We start from the raw sequence: 17,103 nt of genomic DNA on the forward strand, positions 1-17,103 counted from the left end.
GACACTTGAGTTGACGCAGTTTTCCACTTTGTGACGGCTGGTGATGACGGCGTGAGAAATACGATGTGTGGCGTGAGAGCGTGAGAAGAGGGTCATTTGCGTGAGTCTCACGCTCATTGCGTGAGTGTTGGCAGTGTGTGTGTGTGTGTGTGTGGTCCATCCACGCGTGCGATTCTGATTTACGAGTTCCAATCTGGATTCAGAAAATCTCATTCCACTGACACATGCCTTCTGTATTTGACTGACCAAATCAAACGCGAAGCGGATGACGGCAAATATAGCGGCATGGTCATGATGGACCTCCAGAAGGCATTTGACACCGTAAATCATTCTATTCTGATTGAGAAACTAAAAGCCATCGGTCTTGACAGCGCAGCAGTGAGTTGGATGCAATCTTACCTGGTGGGGAGGGAACAGGTGGTGGAGATTAACGGTACCCTGTCCCCCCCCCCCTCCCAGTAAGCTGTGGTGTTCCTCAAGGTAGCATACTGGGACCTCTGTTGTTCCTAATATATGTGAACGACATGGCATCTGCTTGTGACTGCAACCTGTTCCTGTTCGCGGATGACTCGGCTCTCCTAGTCTCGGGCAAGGACCACTTGCAGGTTGAAAAGACACTTAACTCTGAACTAAGTAAGATCTGCACATGGCTTAATGACAACAAATTATCAATTCATCTGGGAAAAACTGAGTCCATCCTCTTTGGATCAAATCATAACCTCAAAAAAGTCGATAACTTCACAATCAAAGTGGGTGACAAGGTCATAACACGAAAAAACGAAATCTCTTACTTAGGATGTATCCTTGAAGCTAATCTTTCCAGTGAAAAGATGACTTCTAAAGTAATAAATAAAATCAACCAACGGACTCGTTTCCTACAGAGGATCGCCCCAATGGTCAATTTCAACACACTGAAGACCATAGCTGGTGCAATAATCCAGCCCCTCTTTGACTACGGAGTCCACGTATGGTATCGTGACGCCCCACAAGCCCTAAAAACTAAACTCCAAACAGCCCAAAATAAACTAATTAGGGTCCTACTTCACCTTCCCTATCAGACTCACCTCACCGCTACTCACCAGTTAAGAGTGGGGTGGCTCAGAGTAGATGACAGAGTACAGCAACTTGCAATGGGCCTGGTGTACAAGATACACTACACCACTATGATACCCAAGTACCTGTCAAAATACTTTACAACACCAGAGGCAGCGCCACAGATCACTTTCAACCCAGAGTCAAAACCAACAAAGGGTCAAACTCCTTTTTCTGCTATACCACCAAAATGTGGAAAGCCTTACCGAAGGTCATAAAGGAGTGTGGATCACTAGCATCCTTTAAAATTGCCCTGAAGAATCACTTACAGGCAGCAGCCATTCGCAACTGGTAAAAAACTAACCTAGCCCAACCCTACCCTCCCCTGCCCCTTATACTGTTTATTTAGACTTACTGTTTTCTTTTTTGTTTTTCTTTACATATCTACTGCATAGTACTGTGTTCTATTTGTCTGTCATTCAATGTTATATGAGATACTTCAATGGTTTCCAGTGGAAATAAGCTTAGTCTTTTCATGGATCTCCTTTTAGTAGACCTTGTACCAGTGAACTGTACCGTCATGAAACTGTACCTTTTCCTATGCAAACTTCTAATAAAGTCTTCAATCAATCAATCAATCAATGCGTGTTTTGCGCGCGTGAAACTTTAGAATTTGGAAAGCACATTGGTTTAGTTGCTATATAGAAATGCAGACCATTTTAACGGTTAGCCAAAACGGGGTATCTGATATAAACTCCACTGACGCGAGTGCGCTTTTGTTTGGCCAACAGTATTCAACTCAGTCTAAACTCTGCGAAAGTCATTTTGGACATGTGAACATTTCCCTGCCTGCCGTTGTGTGAATCATGAATGTGTTGTTGTTCGCGGTCTCTGGATCACCGCGATCGAGCGAGGAACCCTCAATCAAGCCGTTAGGTTGTTGATATGTGATTTATTTAGTTTTCTGTGTTCTTTAATAAATGTTTGTAGCAGACAGTGGTTTTTCGACCACGTACTTCGCGAGTTTATGGCACTTATAACCAAACCAGATCCACGTGTGTCAGTTGTTTTGACATACCTAAAAAAGAAAGAAAAATAACTAAAACGCCTGTTACCTAACCTTGTAGCTTAACATTTTACCCCACGTTGCGATACGAGTTACTTATGTATTTATCCTATTGCAATTTACTCAGTCTAGTCTTGTGAAAAACTCATCAACATCCTAAAAGCTTGTTCGTGGTGATGATGCATTCTACTTTCACGACGTTGGGTGGCGCTGTTTAGCTGCATAATATCACCTGTTTGAGTGATGGACTGTCCTAAGCCTTTCTTTGTGGAGGGCTCCAGCGGCTCTGAAGATGAACTGGGGTTCTCTTTAAGGGACCACCAGCAGAAGAAGAAGAGCAGCAGTGGTCCCCAGAGGACTCCATCATGGACCACCGGAGACTCTCTTCCCCTGGTGCTTGCTTTCCCGCTCCCCACAGGCCGGGGCCGGGCACACGGGCACAGTCCATCTTCCTCCAGCTCTGACCAGGAGGAGCTGGAGTCTGGTGGTGATGATGAGCCCATTGAGGAGTGGATGATAGTGGGAGGAGAGGACCAGGAAGGAGACCAACACATCCAGCTCAACCTGGGCTATTGGCACAGCAGCAGCTCTGATGATGACAGTGAAAGTCAAGGTTAGGACCAGCCAGGGCAGGGGTGTCACACCAAATTCTGGGCTCTGGGTACAAGGATTCACTGTGGGCCCCCCATGAATGTTCTTCATAGGGGGTTAAGCCCCCTGTTTAACCCATTTAGACCGGGAACGCATTATTACGCATTATTTTGTTGTTTCTATGTCAGTGGTGCTAAAATATTTTCATGTCAAGGACCCCCAAAATGATATGTATTTTGTCACAGACCCCCATCTCAAAATATTTCGTTCCAGGGACCCCCCCAGAAGCAAAATTTGAGTTACAAATGTTCGCTTAAAAATACATATATTCAAAGATTGGCACACATTTTCACGACTTTTAAAACATAACAGATCTACAAGCTCACAGCGCGGCACGGTGCCGCCCTGTGAGCTTGTATATCTGCTATTTTTCAATAGCTAAAGTATAAAATAATTAAGGTCCCTCCACCTTGGGCCCTAGTAACTCAGTCCCACTTTCCTCTAGCCTCCCCACCCCCCCTTGTGATGCCCCTGGGACCAGCTCATATTTCCTGACAGAAGCTCTACCTGTTTAGCACAAGCCTGTTGGAGTTGTAACTGAAAATGACAGTTCCCCAGACAACACAAACTCCTCAATACATCGCAGTAATGTGACACTCTACTACAGACAAGACAACCATGGTTATGTTAAGTTTTTTAGCAAAGCATTGTCATATCATAGCCCATGAAGTAATAAGAACCTAATTAATAGCCTACATCCTGAAAAAATGATATGTGAGATTTGAAGTGAGAATAGATCTACCGGTATGCTCATCATACAGTAGTCTACGTATATTATTAGGCTTGGTGGCGTGCATTTTAAAGTGCTGTAAAATATTAACTGTCCCATCTAGATACAATTTAGAGTTCCCTAGACCGAAATCCCAAACAAAGAGAAATGTTTCCCCATGGAGAGCAGCTCTAATCATGAGAATTCCAAGGATAGTGAAGGTTTCAACAAGGCAAGCATTCTGCAGACGGATGAAGACAAATAAAAGCATATCCAAAGAATGCTTCACGGGCACAATAATCAGAAATGTTCACAAACGTTACTGTATAAAAATATATGTATTTTAACTGAATTAAAATGTGTCAAAATATTCTTTCAATTTGACACAGAAAGTTTACTGAGCGCACAATACACTGTATCAGCAATGCCCTATGTCACATACTGAATAAATACAATTACACATTATTCACCCCAGGGCTTGGTGTTCTCAGTCACAAGAGACAAGGTTGTCTCAGTCAGTCGTCCAGTTTCCCAAGCATACCCTAGCAGCCCTCATAGCATTGAGTGGATGCTATTAAGCAATTTATTTTTCGGTCAGTTTGTTTTTTCATGAATCTGTTATTAGTTGTCATTGTACACACATCCATGCCTTGGCTGTCCCTCACAAGCCGCCACAGTTTCGTAAATCATGTTTGTGTCACAATGACAACTAATAAAAGATTAATGGGTAAAAAAAAAAAAAACATTTGACCTCAACATTGCTATGAGGGCTATGGGGCTGTTAAGTATGACATCATTTTGTAGGCAGAGGAGAATTTCTGCCCCCAGTTTCCGTGAATCTTTTTACTATTTTTACTATTTACACATTTTTCTTCTCTTTGTTGTTGAAAGGAAAGTGTTAGAATTATACTTTAGTCGTTATTTTTGTCTCGGATCTGTTGAAATAGCGAGGGACAGAAAATGCTCTGGGGGCAGAGTTCTCCTCTGCCTACAAAATTATGTCACGGCTTAAAAGCCCCATAGACGGGTTTCTGGTCCACGTTACACTGATAACAACTAGATGCGTGTGCAGGGTCGGTACCAAAATTAGCCAATGAAACCAACGCTCCCCAAAACAGGTTTGGGGATTGGACGGAATTGATTACATGATACAGTCAGCTGTGCATTTAGTCTCAATGTTTGTAAACAAGAAACCCGTCTATCCACAAGTTTCCGCGGGAGTTTACTGGAGACTATCGGGACCAAACTTCCGGGTTTAACAGCAGACATACAAGCTCACGTCGCGTCGCAGATGCAACCCGCTGTGAGCTTGTAAATCGGCGCCGGAAGCTCGGTACAGACGTCTGCGCAATGCACTATGGGGCGTTGGAAACACGTGGATAGGTTCTGCTTGGGAAACTGGACAACAGGGGCATTTCTGCCTAAATAGACAGTCATTTGGGATCAATAGAAGTAGGGAAATGAGCCTGAGATATGTTATTTAGTGCGGAGTTGTCCTTTAATTCCTCATGACATTGAACTGTATTTAATGTTCCTCTTTGTCATTCTTGTCATCATCAAAGATCAGAAACCGAAATCACTTGATCACCCCTGGGCTGTGTTGGACAAAGACAAGGTAATTGTCAATAATCATCACTAATGTACATTTTCTAGAGCACCTGTCATACAAGGAATGTAGCTTAGATTACTTATCAATGTGAAAGTCGATGTTTATTTCTCTGTTATTCAGTCATTGTAATTATGAAGCTCATTGTGTGAATAACCATTCTTTACTATTTTGAATTTTTTTTTTTTTTATATTTTAAATAGCTGATCTACAAGCTCACAATGTTTCGATGTAGATCGGCTATTTGAAGTATTTTAAAACGTTTTTCAAAATAGTAAAAAAGGGGTAAGGCGTGGAAGAAAATATAGCTCATGGGGTTTTGTATTGTTAATGACATGTATTATTTTGTTAATGAATGAATTGTGTTGATGAATAAATTGTGTTGATGAATATATATATACTGTAGGACCACAATGGAAAGTCCACAGGACAATATTGTGTTATCCTTTTAGCCTGTCTTGACTGTACTTCATGCCGTTTAAATTTCGTACTAATTATTCAATCAATCAATCAATCAATATAACAGCATATTTCATTATGACTTTCACTTCCATGCTTTCTAACAAAGTATGTCATTTTAACATGGATCTCATTTTGGAAGTTAGAATATATGTTTTGGAAACAATTCCTATAAACTACATACTGTTTGTTGAGTATTTTCCTAATATACGTCACTGTGGCTCTACACTAGGGCATTCACCAAATATTAGAATATTCGAATATCAAAGTCACTGTTCGACGTTGTTCACCGAAATAGAATATTCGCGTATTTATTAATTTTTTGTATTTTGTCTTGTCTACTTATATATTTCTTTGTGGTTATAAAGCTTGGCTAGTCATAAGAACCCTGACAAGCACTTGGAATTGTAGATATTACATATAATGTGACTCGGTTCCGCAGATAAATATTGCGAGGCGTTGTGAGCATGTAGATCTGCTATTTTCACAATGTTCGCCTCTTGCTTACTTAATATTTGACAGTTTGGCCAGTCCTGTCGAATATTCGACTATTCGAATACTTTGAAGTAGAATAATTCGAAAACTAAAAATCGCTATTCGTGAATGCCCTACTCTGCAGTAGGTAGGCATAGTAAACTGTTGCAGTTGACAGAAGAAAACACCCGTTTACATCAGTCTGCATTATACAATCAGTTTTTTTAATAATGGTTTCTTGCTGTAGTTTACCATGCCATTATAAACACAATGTTCTGGCAGAGGTGATTGACTTTGTTCCTGATGATTCTTGTATCTTGTCCAGTCACATCATATCCAGAAGGGTGCTGACCAGCTGCTCCGCAGCTGCTTCAAAAAGGCAGATCGGCTCCATTGTCAAAAATGCAATAAGACAGGACATCTTGCCAAGAGCTGCCCCAATCACAAGGTAAAAACAAACACCTAAATCAGTGGTTCTCAACCTTTTCAGGCCGCGATCCCCAAAATAATCATATTTAACTGGGGACCCCCCCACCCTGACGAGCACTTAAGCCCTTTGCACACAGGCGCGTTTAACCGCACGGATAAAACGGACAATATAATTTTTTGAAAAGAAAACAATGATTCTCTATGACCTCATGCACACCGAATCCGAATTAGCCGTGCGACGAGTGGCTGCCGCCGTGCGTTTTTTTCTCGATCGAACCCAGTTCGATTCGTGCGTCACTGCGTCTTGTCGCATGCGGTAAAAAACTCATCACTCCTTTTATGACTCCTTTTTGGATCCGCAGCGCCGATTCCGCACAGCCTTGCACACCAAATCCAATGCGTTTTATTCATGCCGCAAACGAAAAAAACGCAACTGTCCTTTGTGCAAAGGGCTTAAGAGTTGAGGAATTGCCTTATGTATAACATGGTTGGTTGTGAGCATGTAGATCGGCTATTTTCACTATTTCTGCCTCTAATATTTGACAATTTGGCCAATGTTTAATTTGTCATTTTAGAGGTATTTTAATGTCCTTAAATTGTCACTTTAGAAATGTGCGGATACCCTCTATACACTTAAACTTTATGTTGGTTTGTTTACTGTCGCGTGAGAAAACAACGTTGCACATGAAGTTAATCATCTGGGGACCCCCCCCCCCAAATAATTTGGGGACCCCCCTGGGGTTCCCGACCCACAGGTTGAGAACCACTGACCTAAATCATAAGTTACCATTTAGTGAACACAATTATTTTTTACACACACACACACACACACACACACACACACACACACACACACACACACACACACACACACACAGTGGGGAACGGGGAACGGGAAGCAAGACACCAGTCAAATGCACAGTTTAAGCCGTTAACAGGGCGTTTTATTTAGAAAAGAAGGAGACGGCAAAAGCCAACTTAAAGGTTCAACTGTAACTTAAAGGTAAGCACAACAGCAGGCAGTTCTTAGGGCGGGGGGGGGGGGGGGGGGGGGGGTGCCAGGCAGGAGGCACGGCAGGCCAGTACTCAGGTAGGTTACTCGGATACTCTTCGGCAGGTGGAGCGGGGGTAGGTACTCAACGGGTAGGTAACCAGGTACTTTAGCAGGGCAAAGGTAAGTGTTCAGCAGGTAGGTAATCTGATACTTTAGCAGGTAGGGCCACGGTAGGTATTCAGATAAGCACGGCTGCTGAGAGTACTCAGGAACAGCCGAGGTAAGTACCCAGGTAAGTTACTTGTTACTTTTCACAGGTAGGGGAGCCCAGGTGAGTAACTGCTGAGTAGAGCTTAAAGTAATCGTTTACTTGTAATCAACTTAGGTTCTTCCTTTAACAGGGAATAGAGCGGCCCATATTCATGCCATCTTGCCATGATTAGCATGCATGCCAGGCCAGGGTTGGGGAACAAAGGGGGACTGCAATTCGGCCTGGAATTAGAAAGACTAACATTACTATATGGCATTTCATCACGACTACGTTTTAGAGGAAATGAGTGTGTGTTGGATATTCTTACCGCGTGAACTGCGTCCCGCTGCACAGGTGAGAGAGGAGGAAGGAGGGAGAGACAGCCTGGTGTTCCTGCTTTATACGTTTGGTGAGATCCACCAAATCAGGCTGATTAAGCAGGAACATTGTCAGGTAACGCCCTTCAGTGACAATGCACCGGCGTGTGCGCGGCTTCCTCTGGGTGTCTCTGCCTCCTTTCCACCTCCTCTCCTCTGTACAGTACAGTTCACCTAAACAGCGGTTAGATATCGAAACGCCACACATCCGCCCCCCAGGATTGCCGGTAGTACCGGAAGCTTCACTTATTTCATTTTCGTACAATCGGGACAGGGCATCCGCATAGGGTATCTGGCGAACAGGCCGGTGTTCCACCGTGAAGTGATAATCCTGTAATTCCAAAAACCAACGGGTTATTCTGTCATTTTTGTCTTTTTTTAGGGACATCCATTTCAGGGGAGCTGTAATCTGTAATCAAGGTAAACATACGACCCCACAGATAATACCGGAGATAGCCCATTTCACAGCCAAACACTCTTTTTCCACTGTGCCGTGGCAAATTCCCCTCGTCTCGGGGGGGGCCCCCTCGTTCGCTTCTGGAAATTCTCGAAAGGTGTCGCCACTTCCCGGCGTTGTGCTCTCGTCGGAGGGGCCGGCACTCGGTCCGCGCTGGGGCTCTGGCTCATTCCTACCGTCGTCCTCATCATCATCTGGCACCGCTGGTCCATCTGTTGAGCCGTCGGTGCGGGGCTCGTCACTGGGGGGGCCCATCGCCGGGCAGGCAAGACGGGGCCCGTAGGTGGTTTGGCGACGGCTCCGGCGCCGTCCGCGGCTCCGGGCAGGGGGCCGAGGGTTAGGTGGCCAGTAGCGGTCGAAGAGCGGGCAGTCCGAGCCGATGAGCAGCGGAACGGGGAGGTTAGGGACGACACCGGCGTCAACGATGGCGTCGCCGCGGGGCGTCTGTACTTTAATCTGTGTCATCGGATAGAACTTCAGGTCGCCGTGGACACAGGGCACGGGAACAGTTGCGTTCCCTGGCTCGCCGGCCAGGTCAGGTCTCACGAGGGTGACGGCGCTGCCGGAGTCCAGGAGAGCCTGCGTGTCGATGCCTTCCACACGGACCGGGATGTGGGTCTGACGTTGTCGGCTGGTGCCGGTGTGGAGGCAGGGGCGGCTGGGCTCTGCGCTGGAGGCGGTGGCCATCGAGGCTTCTTTGCCCGCCTCAGGGCGCGTCCAGGACAGGTGGTCGCTGCGGCCACAAACGTAGCACCTCCTGGGCAGGGGATTCTGAGCGGGCCGCTCGGGAGGGAGGCTGCGAGGTCGAGGCGGAGAGCGGGTCGGGTCGTTGGCCGGCCGCTTCTTGTCGCGGCCCGTGCGATCGTCGGCCGGTCCTCGGCTCCAGCCTCCACCAGGTCCTTTCATCATCTCTGTGCTGACTTTTTTGAGGAGCGCCACCAGAGTTGGGGCTGACGCGGGCAGCATACTGCAGGTAATCTGATACTTTAGCAGGTAGGGCCACGGTAGGTATTCAGATAGGCAGGGTTGCTGAGAGTACTCAGGAACGTACAGCCGAGGTAAGTACCCAGGTAAGTTACTTCACAGGTAGGGGAGCTTAAAGTAATCGTTTACTTGTTATCAACTTAGGTTCTTCCTTTAACAGGGAATAGAGCAGTCCATATTCATGCCATCTTGCCACTAGTCATGCATGTCAGACCAGGGTTGGGGAACAAAGCGGACCTGCAATTCGGCCTGGAATTAGAAAGACTAACATTACTATATGGCATTTCATCACGACTACGTTTTAGAGGAAATGAGTGTGTGTTGGATATTCTTACCGCGTGAACTGCGTCCCGCTGCACAGGTGAGAGAGGAGGAAGGAGGGAGAGACAGCCCGGTGTTCCTGCTTTATACGTTTGGTGAGATCCACCCGCAGGTGTACTCAGTTTACAGTTTACAGTTTAGGCATTTAGCAGACGCTTTTAATCCAAAGCGACTTATCACTAACTGCTCAAATCAGACTGATTAAGCAGGAACATTGGCAGGTAACGCCCTTCAGTGACAATGCCCCAGGGTGGGCACGGCTTCATCCGGGTGTCTCTACCTCCTTTCCACCTCCTCTCCTCTGTACAGTACAGTTCACCTAAACAGCGGTTAGATATCGAAACGCCACAATACATACATACATACATACATGTATACAGGGACATGCTGGGCCCCTGATTCAGCCCGGGAAAAAAATTGGAGAGGCCCTCATTGCGCGCTATAGAGAGAGATCTCTATAGCGCTGCTGCTACTCAAAGATTTGTGACAAAGTGACAAGCCAGTGGGTCAATTACATGAGTTATATTTCGCCGTTGTCGGGTGGAAACCTTGTATATCCAAAACCGTTTGTTTTGTATTTATCATTTTAAAAATGATTTAAACTAGTGAAAATAGCCGATCTGCAAGCACACAACGCGTTTTGTGCTTGTAGATCTGCTGTTTTCACTACTTTTGTGCGACGGCCTTGTATGATGAAGCAGGGCTTTGCTTTGCGAAAAAATGTACAAATTTGAAACTTGGAGATACGAGGTTTCTGCCCGACAGTGATGATTTACTTTGTTGGCTGCCCAGCCCCCAAAATGGAACAAAGGACGACATTTTATTTTTATTTATTTTTTCCTAATGGCCGGCCTGGACCGGCCGGGAATGAACCGGCCGTTCGGAAGTTGTCCCACTTTTCCCAATGGCCAGCACGTCCCTGCACACATACATACATACACGTTTATAGTGTGCATAATTATCAAAGTTATTGTCTTTCTATACATAGAAGCGCCGCACTTGTGTGCTGTGTGGGACCCATGGTCACACCCAGAAGCACTGTCCAGGCAGACACTGCAACTCCTGTGGACTCCCCCCTCACCGTCCCAGGCCATGCCCACAGCTTTCTTTATGGAAGCAACACTGCCGGCGCTGTGGGGTGAGAGGACACCTCTCTGACGTGAGTCGTTCATTGTCTACGGTCCAACTCCAATGCCTACATGTATCTGTAATGGTATATATGCAATATGCATGCATTTGCCTATATGTATCTGCTTGTGTGTTTTCTCGCCCCTCGCGTTTTTAACGTGAGAACTTCTGGGAACTCGGATTACTTGCGTGTAGACAGGAGTTAGCTTTGAGTATGTTTGACAGGAAAGGGTAAGAAAGCTTAAGTAGTAAACCAAACAAAGTTTCTGTAGGCTTATTTGTTCAGCCTTGTAGCAATGTCAACGAGTTTAATGTCAAACTGTCACTCTGCATATTTGTCCACCAGAGGGTGCTGAAGCTGCTCAACTATGCACTTTGCATACCATTTTGTACTTAGGCTACATCTTCTTTTCATGTGTTCAGCACTGCAAATTTGTTCTATGCTTAATTTGTTTTCCCCAGGCATGTCCGGATACATGGAGACAATACCACAAAACGGTGAGTCTCTTGACAAACCATTGAGTTTTATCTTTGAATTTAAATGGCTTTAGATTTTAGTAGAATTTTCAACGTTGAAAGTTTTAAAGTCAAAAAAACAACACCCCAACAATTCTGACACTTGTTAACCACGTCTGTGTGTGTATTGATCTTTCCTCCTTTCAAGAAAGAAAGATTTACTATAAATTGTTTGGAAACCACACCATACCTGAAAAGAACACAGACGGTTCTAAGTATTTGCATTATACGGTAAATACATTTGACAATATCGAACCTTGAAACTGGGATCTTCCCTTTTAAAAAAGTCCCCAATATTTTGTCTGGAAGATAGTGAAGTGACTAAACACCTGTCTTATGATATTCAGCTGTTTTCAGTTACCACGTGCTTTTTATTTGACTTTTATTTAATTTATCTTAGACACAAGTTGGTGCCCTCAAGCCAGTGGCAGACCACACTCTTAAACAAACCAAACGCCCAGCTCAGTGCTACAACTGCTCCAAAGGAGGACACTACGGATATGTATGTAACCGATGAAGTGAATCCTTCCCTTTCTTTCTTACCCTCCTTTTGTTTCTATTATTTAGACAGAAAACGTTGCTCCTTTTACAATCGTCTCCTTTTGTCTCTCTCTCTTTAACTTTCTTTCTCTCTTACTTTGCCACACATCCGCTCTCTCTCCCTATTTCATTACCTCTTCCAACCAAGGTTATAATAGTTTTAGTTCGTTTTGATAAATAACATTCAAATCCAGTTAGTTTTAATTCGTTTTTAGAGCGGGTTTGCTAGTTTTTATTCGTTTTTTATTTGAGTGACATCGCTTAGTTTTAGTTCAGTTTTTATTGGTTTTAGTGTTAGTTTTTTATACCTTCTGTCCTTCTGCACCAAATAAACAAATCAAATAAGTCAGGTGGAGGATTGAAAAGGGCCATAAACTAAGGGCATTTTGTCTACAATTTCAGTTAGTTTTAGTTAGTTTTTATAAACACATAATACAGTTTCAGTTAGTTATCGTCTTTTATTTATTATTGTAGTTTTAATTTAGTTCAGTTAACGAAAATGTTTTTTAATTTTTCGTTTTCGTTATTTAGTTAGTTTTAGTTAACTATAATAACCTTGCTTCCAACATCTCTCTCTCTGCCTCTCTCTCTGTGTATCTGTATTCTCCTCTGTGTTCCCTGTGTCTGCCCCTCCTTTTATGTTGAATCTCCCCCATTTCTTCTTTCTTCTCTGTCTTTGCATCCTGCTTTCCCTGTCACTTCTTGTCTTAATGCCCCTTTCTCTAATGTTGTCTATCAATCTTCCTCCATTTGTGTCTCTTTATTCTCATCCCTCTTTCTCTGTCTGTCTGTCTGTCTGTCTGTCTGTGTCAGGAATGTACTAAGCAGAGGATGGTGAGTGGGACGTTTCCGTCACTCCCCTACATATGCCACTATGACACAGGAGGAGACATCGTCCACCAAAGGCACACAAGGTTGCAGAGCACTGCCAGAGGTGACACTGTACACACACACGCACGCGCGCACGCACGCACACACACGCAAACGCAACACACAAACACACCTGCTTTCCATGCTGGTCATCAACCTGTTCTTCCGGAGCAGTTAGTGGTTCAGCAATCAGGGTACCCATTCGGTAAAATAAAAAGGAGAAGAAAAAAATCTGTCTTGAGAGATTAATTGTTATGTGGCTTGGTCAAGGACACGTACTGAACTACTGCCTCCCCAATAAATTAAATGAATTAAAACAGCGTAATGAAAAAAAGACAATAAAGACAATAACGAACTAAAAGAATGATATGGCTAAAATGTGGAAACAGGTGAACAAAATTCGAACAAACTGATACAATACATTTTATTATTTAAATTATTTTAAATAATTGAAATGCTTTTTCATAAAAGTGCATTTTATACTGATATAGTATAAGATTCTCTGGCCAGGAGTTCCAAAGCTGAGGATACATGTCAGCAAAAGCCATCCAGGCTTGCTTTTGAGCCTGGTTTTGGGAATGGTCATGTTGTGGCCCCTGAACATAAACTGCAGCCAGTGTTCAAGCTGTTAGGGAACTAAATTGTCAGTAATGTAACGGGAGGAGCCCAGCCATGGCAGGCTTTAAACCTTATCATTAAAATCCTAAAATCAATTCTAAAACCTCCAGGTAACCCGTTGAGAGAGGCCTGGATGTAACTCATTGAATTCCAATTTATAGCGTTGCATTTTGGATTAGCTGGAGGCATGATTCTTTTTTTTTGGTCTTTTTTGAGAAAGTCCAGAGCACAATTTTCTTTTTTAACTGAGACACGGTAAAATTTACAGAGGATAAACAGGATATCATTTTAGAAATGTTGCTAAGCTGGGGGACATTTTATTGATCGCCCCGAGTCACAAATCACACTCACGGGCAGCCTGTTTAACATTATTATTGGTCATGCTGCCAAGATTACATTGAGTTGTGCTGGTTATGTCTGAAGGCCAGAATTAGCTAGTCACACTGATATGTAACATCCAGCACTAATAGTCAGACAAGTCCCTGATATTTTATTTATTGCTTTAAGCCAACATACAAAAGGTTAAAAAGACAATCGAAGATAATTTACGGTACACAGAAGATTCATTGACGTCAAACAAAAAATAGAATATAAAATACAATCTTTATCATAACATTTGCCTAAAATAAATAATTTAGGAGTTCCAAAACTCGTAGCTCACACTGCTACCCTCTCAAGTAGCCATGATTGTGACCGTCAGGTCGCAGTTACAATCAAAACCTCCACCGGTTGTCAGTCAGTCTGTCCGTCACACGTCACATCACACTTTTGCCCTACTCATATCTCCGCCACCGTTGCCCCTATCCATGCCAAACTTTGCACACGCATTTCTCACATGGCCCTCTTCTAGCGCCACCATGAGGCCGATTCTTGCAAAACACATTTTTGGACACTGCTCCTACAGATTTTGCCCTAAACTCACGCAAAGCGGTACACGGTATCTCTGATAAGTCATATCATCAACATGGATCTGTCCCATTTCCCATATTCCCTCCTGTTTGGCTACGATTGCCTTCTAAAGTTTGTGTATGCGACATGACAGTTGCGTATTTCCCAATTAGGGAGTCTTACTGGTTTAATTCTACCTGTAAAAGTGCTTTTGTGATTTGCTTTTATTCTTGTGTGTGCTTGCAGAATCGACCTCTGTGTGTCTTGCAGAATGCCAGCAGTCCTCTGAACAAGCAAGAGACAGTGATGAGAAGAATCAGCCAGCACAGGGCAACAGCGGGCACAAGAAGAAGTGTCAGGACGGAAGAAGGAAGACGCAACTAGAGAGACGCAGGGAGAGACGGGAGATAAAGAGGCTGCGGAGGAAGGCCCAAGCCAGGCGGGAAGGGGGCCTCTTGGGATGTTCAAGGGCATGCTCTGATGATGATGATGAAACTTACCCTAGTGACTCCTTAAAGGTACCCACCCAGGACGGCTGGCAGTTCACACCCCCTCCATGTAAGAAGGTGAGGATGAATAAAGAGAAGGGTGGTGGGAGGAGCAGGAAGAGCCGAGAGGCAGAGAGGTGGAAGAAGAGACGGGGCATGAAGCATGGGTACCTGCGCCCGCACAGTGACCTGGGCGCCACGGATGGAAGCCTCCTTTCCCCTAAACATAGACTGCGTCACCAAAGGAAATACCTTTACTAGTTTGTAGTAGGGCATTAACGACTTGTGACGACTTTTTTGCAAGTTGACTCGACTCAGTCAAAAGTTGAGTTGAAGTCAACTTTATCGTTTGATGACGTCATCACATCATACACGACCCCCCCAATTATTTTGGGGGGTCCCCAGATGATTAACTTAATGTGAAACATTGTTTTCTCACTCAACTGTAAACAAACCAAGTGTATAGAAGGTATCTTCACATTTCTAAAGTGCCAATTTAAGGACTTTTTAATACCTCTAAAATGGCAAATTAAACATTGTCCAAACTGTCAAATATAGAGGCAGAAATTGTGAAAATAGACGATCTACATGCTCACAACGCCTCGCATCGCAGTACCACCTTTGGCCTGGACTGCGCCAAACTTTTTGAAAAAGATAATATTTTTTTTTCTTCAAAAACGGCCGTTTATGACGTCACAAACGGCAGCAAATCTCGACAGCCTGTTTAGAGAACCCGTGGGATGCTTTTAACCTCCACCTTCCCAAAACCAGAGAAAGACACAACGGTCTGAAATGGGACTTTGTGAGGATAGAAGGTGCTAGTGGGACCCCCAAAAAAAGGTTTTAAAATAGGAAAAGTGAATTTTCATGGTGTATCACCTTTAATGCCCTAGTTTGTGGACATGTTCATGGCTAGTGGAATTAGCTTCAAACATCTTAAAGGAGTAGTTCACCCCCAGAATGACTTTTTTTCTATTGATTAGGGTTAGTCTAAGTCTAAGTGGAAATCAGGGGGAGGAGGGGTTCAGTACGTGGGGGCTTTGTCTCTCGGAATGTGGCTTTGGCCCGCTTGAGTAAGGTCCTAGAATAACCCCTAGCTCTAAGTGCCTCGAACAGGATGGCCGTGGCCTCCTCAAAATCTGCCTCTTGGGTACAGATACGGCTAAATCTTAACAACTGGGATTTAACCAGACCCTTGAAGGTGTGCGGGGGGTGGTAGCTCGATTTGTGGAGGAGGGCATGTGTGTCGGTGGGCTTAAAAAAGACCTTGATGTCAAGGTGTGGGGTGGCTGGGAAATTTGGACCTTTAAAGGTAATGGTGTCCAGGAAATTGACCGATTGGGGATCAAGGGTGTATTTAAGGGAAATGGATGCCGAATTGGAGTTAAGGATGGACATGAATTGAGTGAACTCTTCTCTCGAGTGGGGCCATATCCCCCAAATGTCATCCAAATATCTGAAATAGGCCGACGGCTGGAGGGGGCATTTCCCTAAAGCCTCAGCCTCCCACTCCGCCATAAATATATATCAGCTAAGGCTGGAGCGAATTTCTTGCCCATGGCAACTCCTTTTGTCTGTAGAAAGGTTTGACCCTCAAATTCGAACTCATTGGTATTTAGGGCAGTGGCTAGGAGGTTCAATACCAGGGCATCATGTCTGTCGGGCTGGGGGTGGGCCTGGAAGGCTTTTTGGACTGCCGCCAAACCTAGGGTGGACTCAATGTTGGTATACAACGAGTCTACGTCAATAGTGAATAAGAAGTCCGAGGCGTTGAGGGGAATTGTTTTGACTTTGGATATGAAATCATAGGTATCTTTAATATGGCTAGGGTGCAGGGTGGACAAGGGATTCAGGAAACTATCTAAATATTCCGAAATTTTGTCGGTCTCGCTGCCACAATCTGAGACAATAGGTCTACCAGCTGGTATTTTGTGCGGGACAGGCCATGAAGAGGGATCCTTGTGGATTTTCGGCAGGAAGTAGATCGTTCGAGCCTTGGGGGGTTCTTCACCTAGAAGGTAGGTCAGTTGCTTGTCTGACAGAAAGTATCCTTGATTTCAGAGGCTGCTTTATCAAAATTTGGTCCTGGGGTTTTCGAGTAATAATTAGTGTCCAACAACTGTCTCTCCGCTTCCCTTATGTAATTGGCTCGGTCCATAATGACCACCACTGAGCCTTTGTCGGCCGGTTTAATCACCCCATGGAGACTCAAAAAATTGATTATAGTAAATGTACCCCATTGATTC

The 17,103-nt window shown here is 44.3% G+C and overlaps 1 protein-coding gene across 1 annotated transcript; it reads left to right on the forward strand.

Moving 5' to 3' along the window:
• Positions 1 to 2,341: 2,341 nt before the first annotated feature.
• LOC308302571 (uncharacterized protein) lies at positions 2,342 to 15,288 on the forward strand (the record flags this gene model as incomplete). Its single annotated transcript, XM_080746828.1, has 10 exons — positions 2,342 to 2,711; positions 5,021 to 5,073; positions 8,025 to 8,079; positions 8,725 to 9,251; positions 9,850 to 9,921; positions 10,798 to 10,968; positions 11,400 to 11,435; positions 11,854 to 11,955; positions 12,807 to 12,927; positions 14,616 to 15,288. 10 exons carry the CDS (start codon positions 2,342 to 2,344, stop codon positions 15,116 to 15,118), a joined length of 2,010 nt encoding a protein of 669 aa, XP_080602954.1. The 3' UTR covers positions 15,119 to 15,288.
• Positions 15,289 to 17,103: the final 1,815 nt, after the last annotated feature.

The sequence above is a fragment of the Nannobrachium achirus genome, assembly GCF_963921795.1.
Source record: "Nannobrachium achirus genome assembly, chromosome: 17".
NCBI classification, from domain to species: Eukaryota; Metazoa; Chordata; class Actinopteri; order Myctophiformes; family Myctophidae; genus Nannobrachium; species Nannobrachium achirus.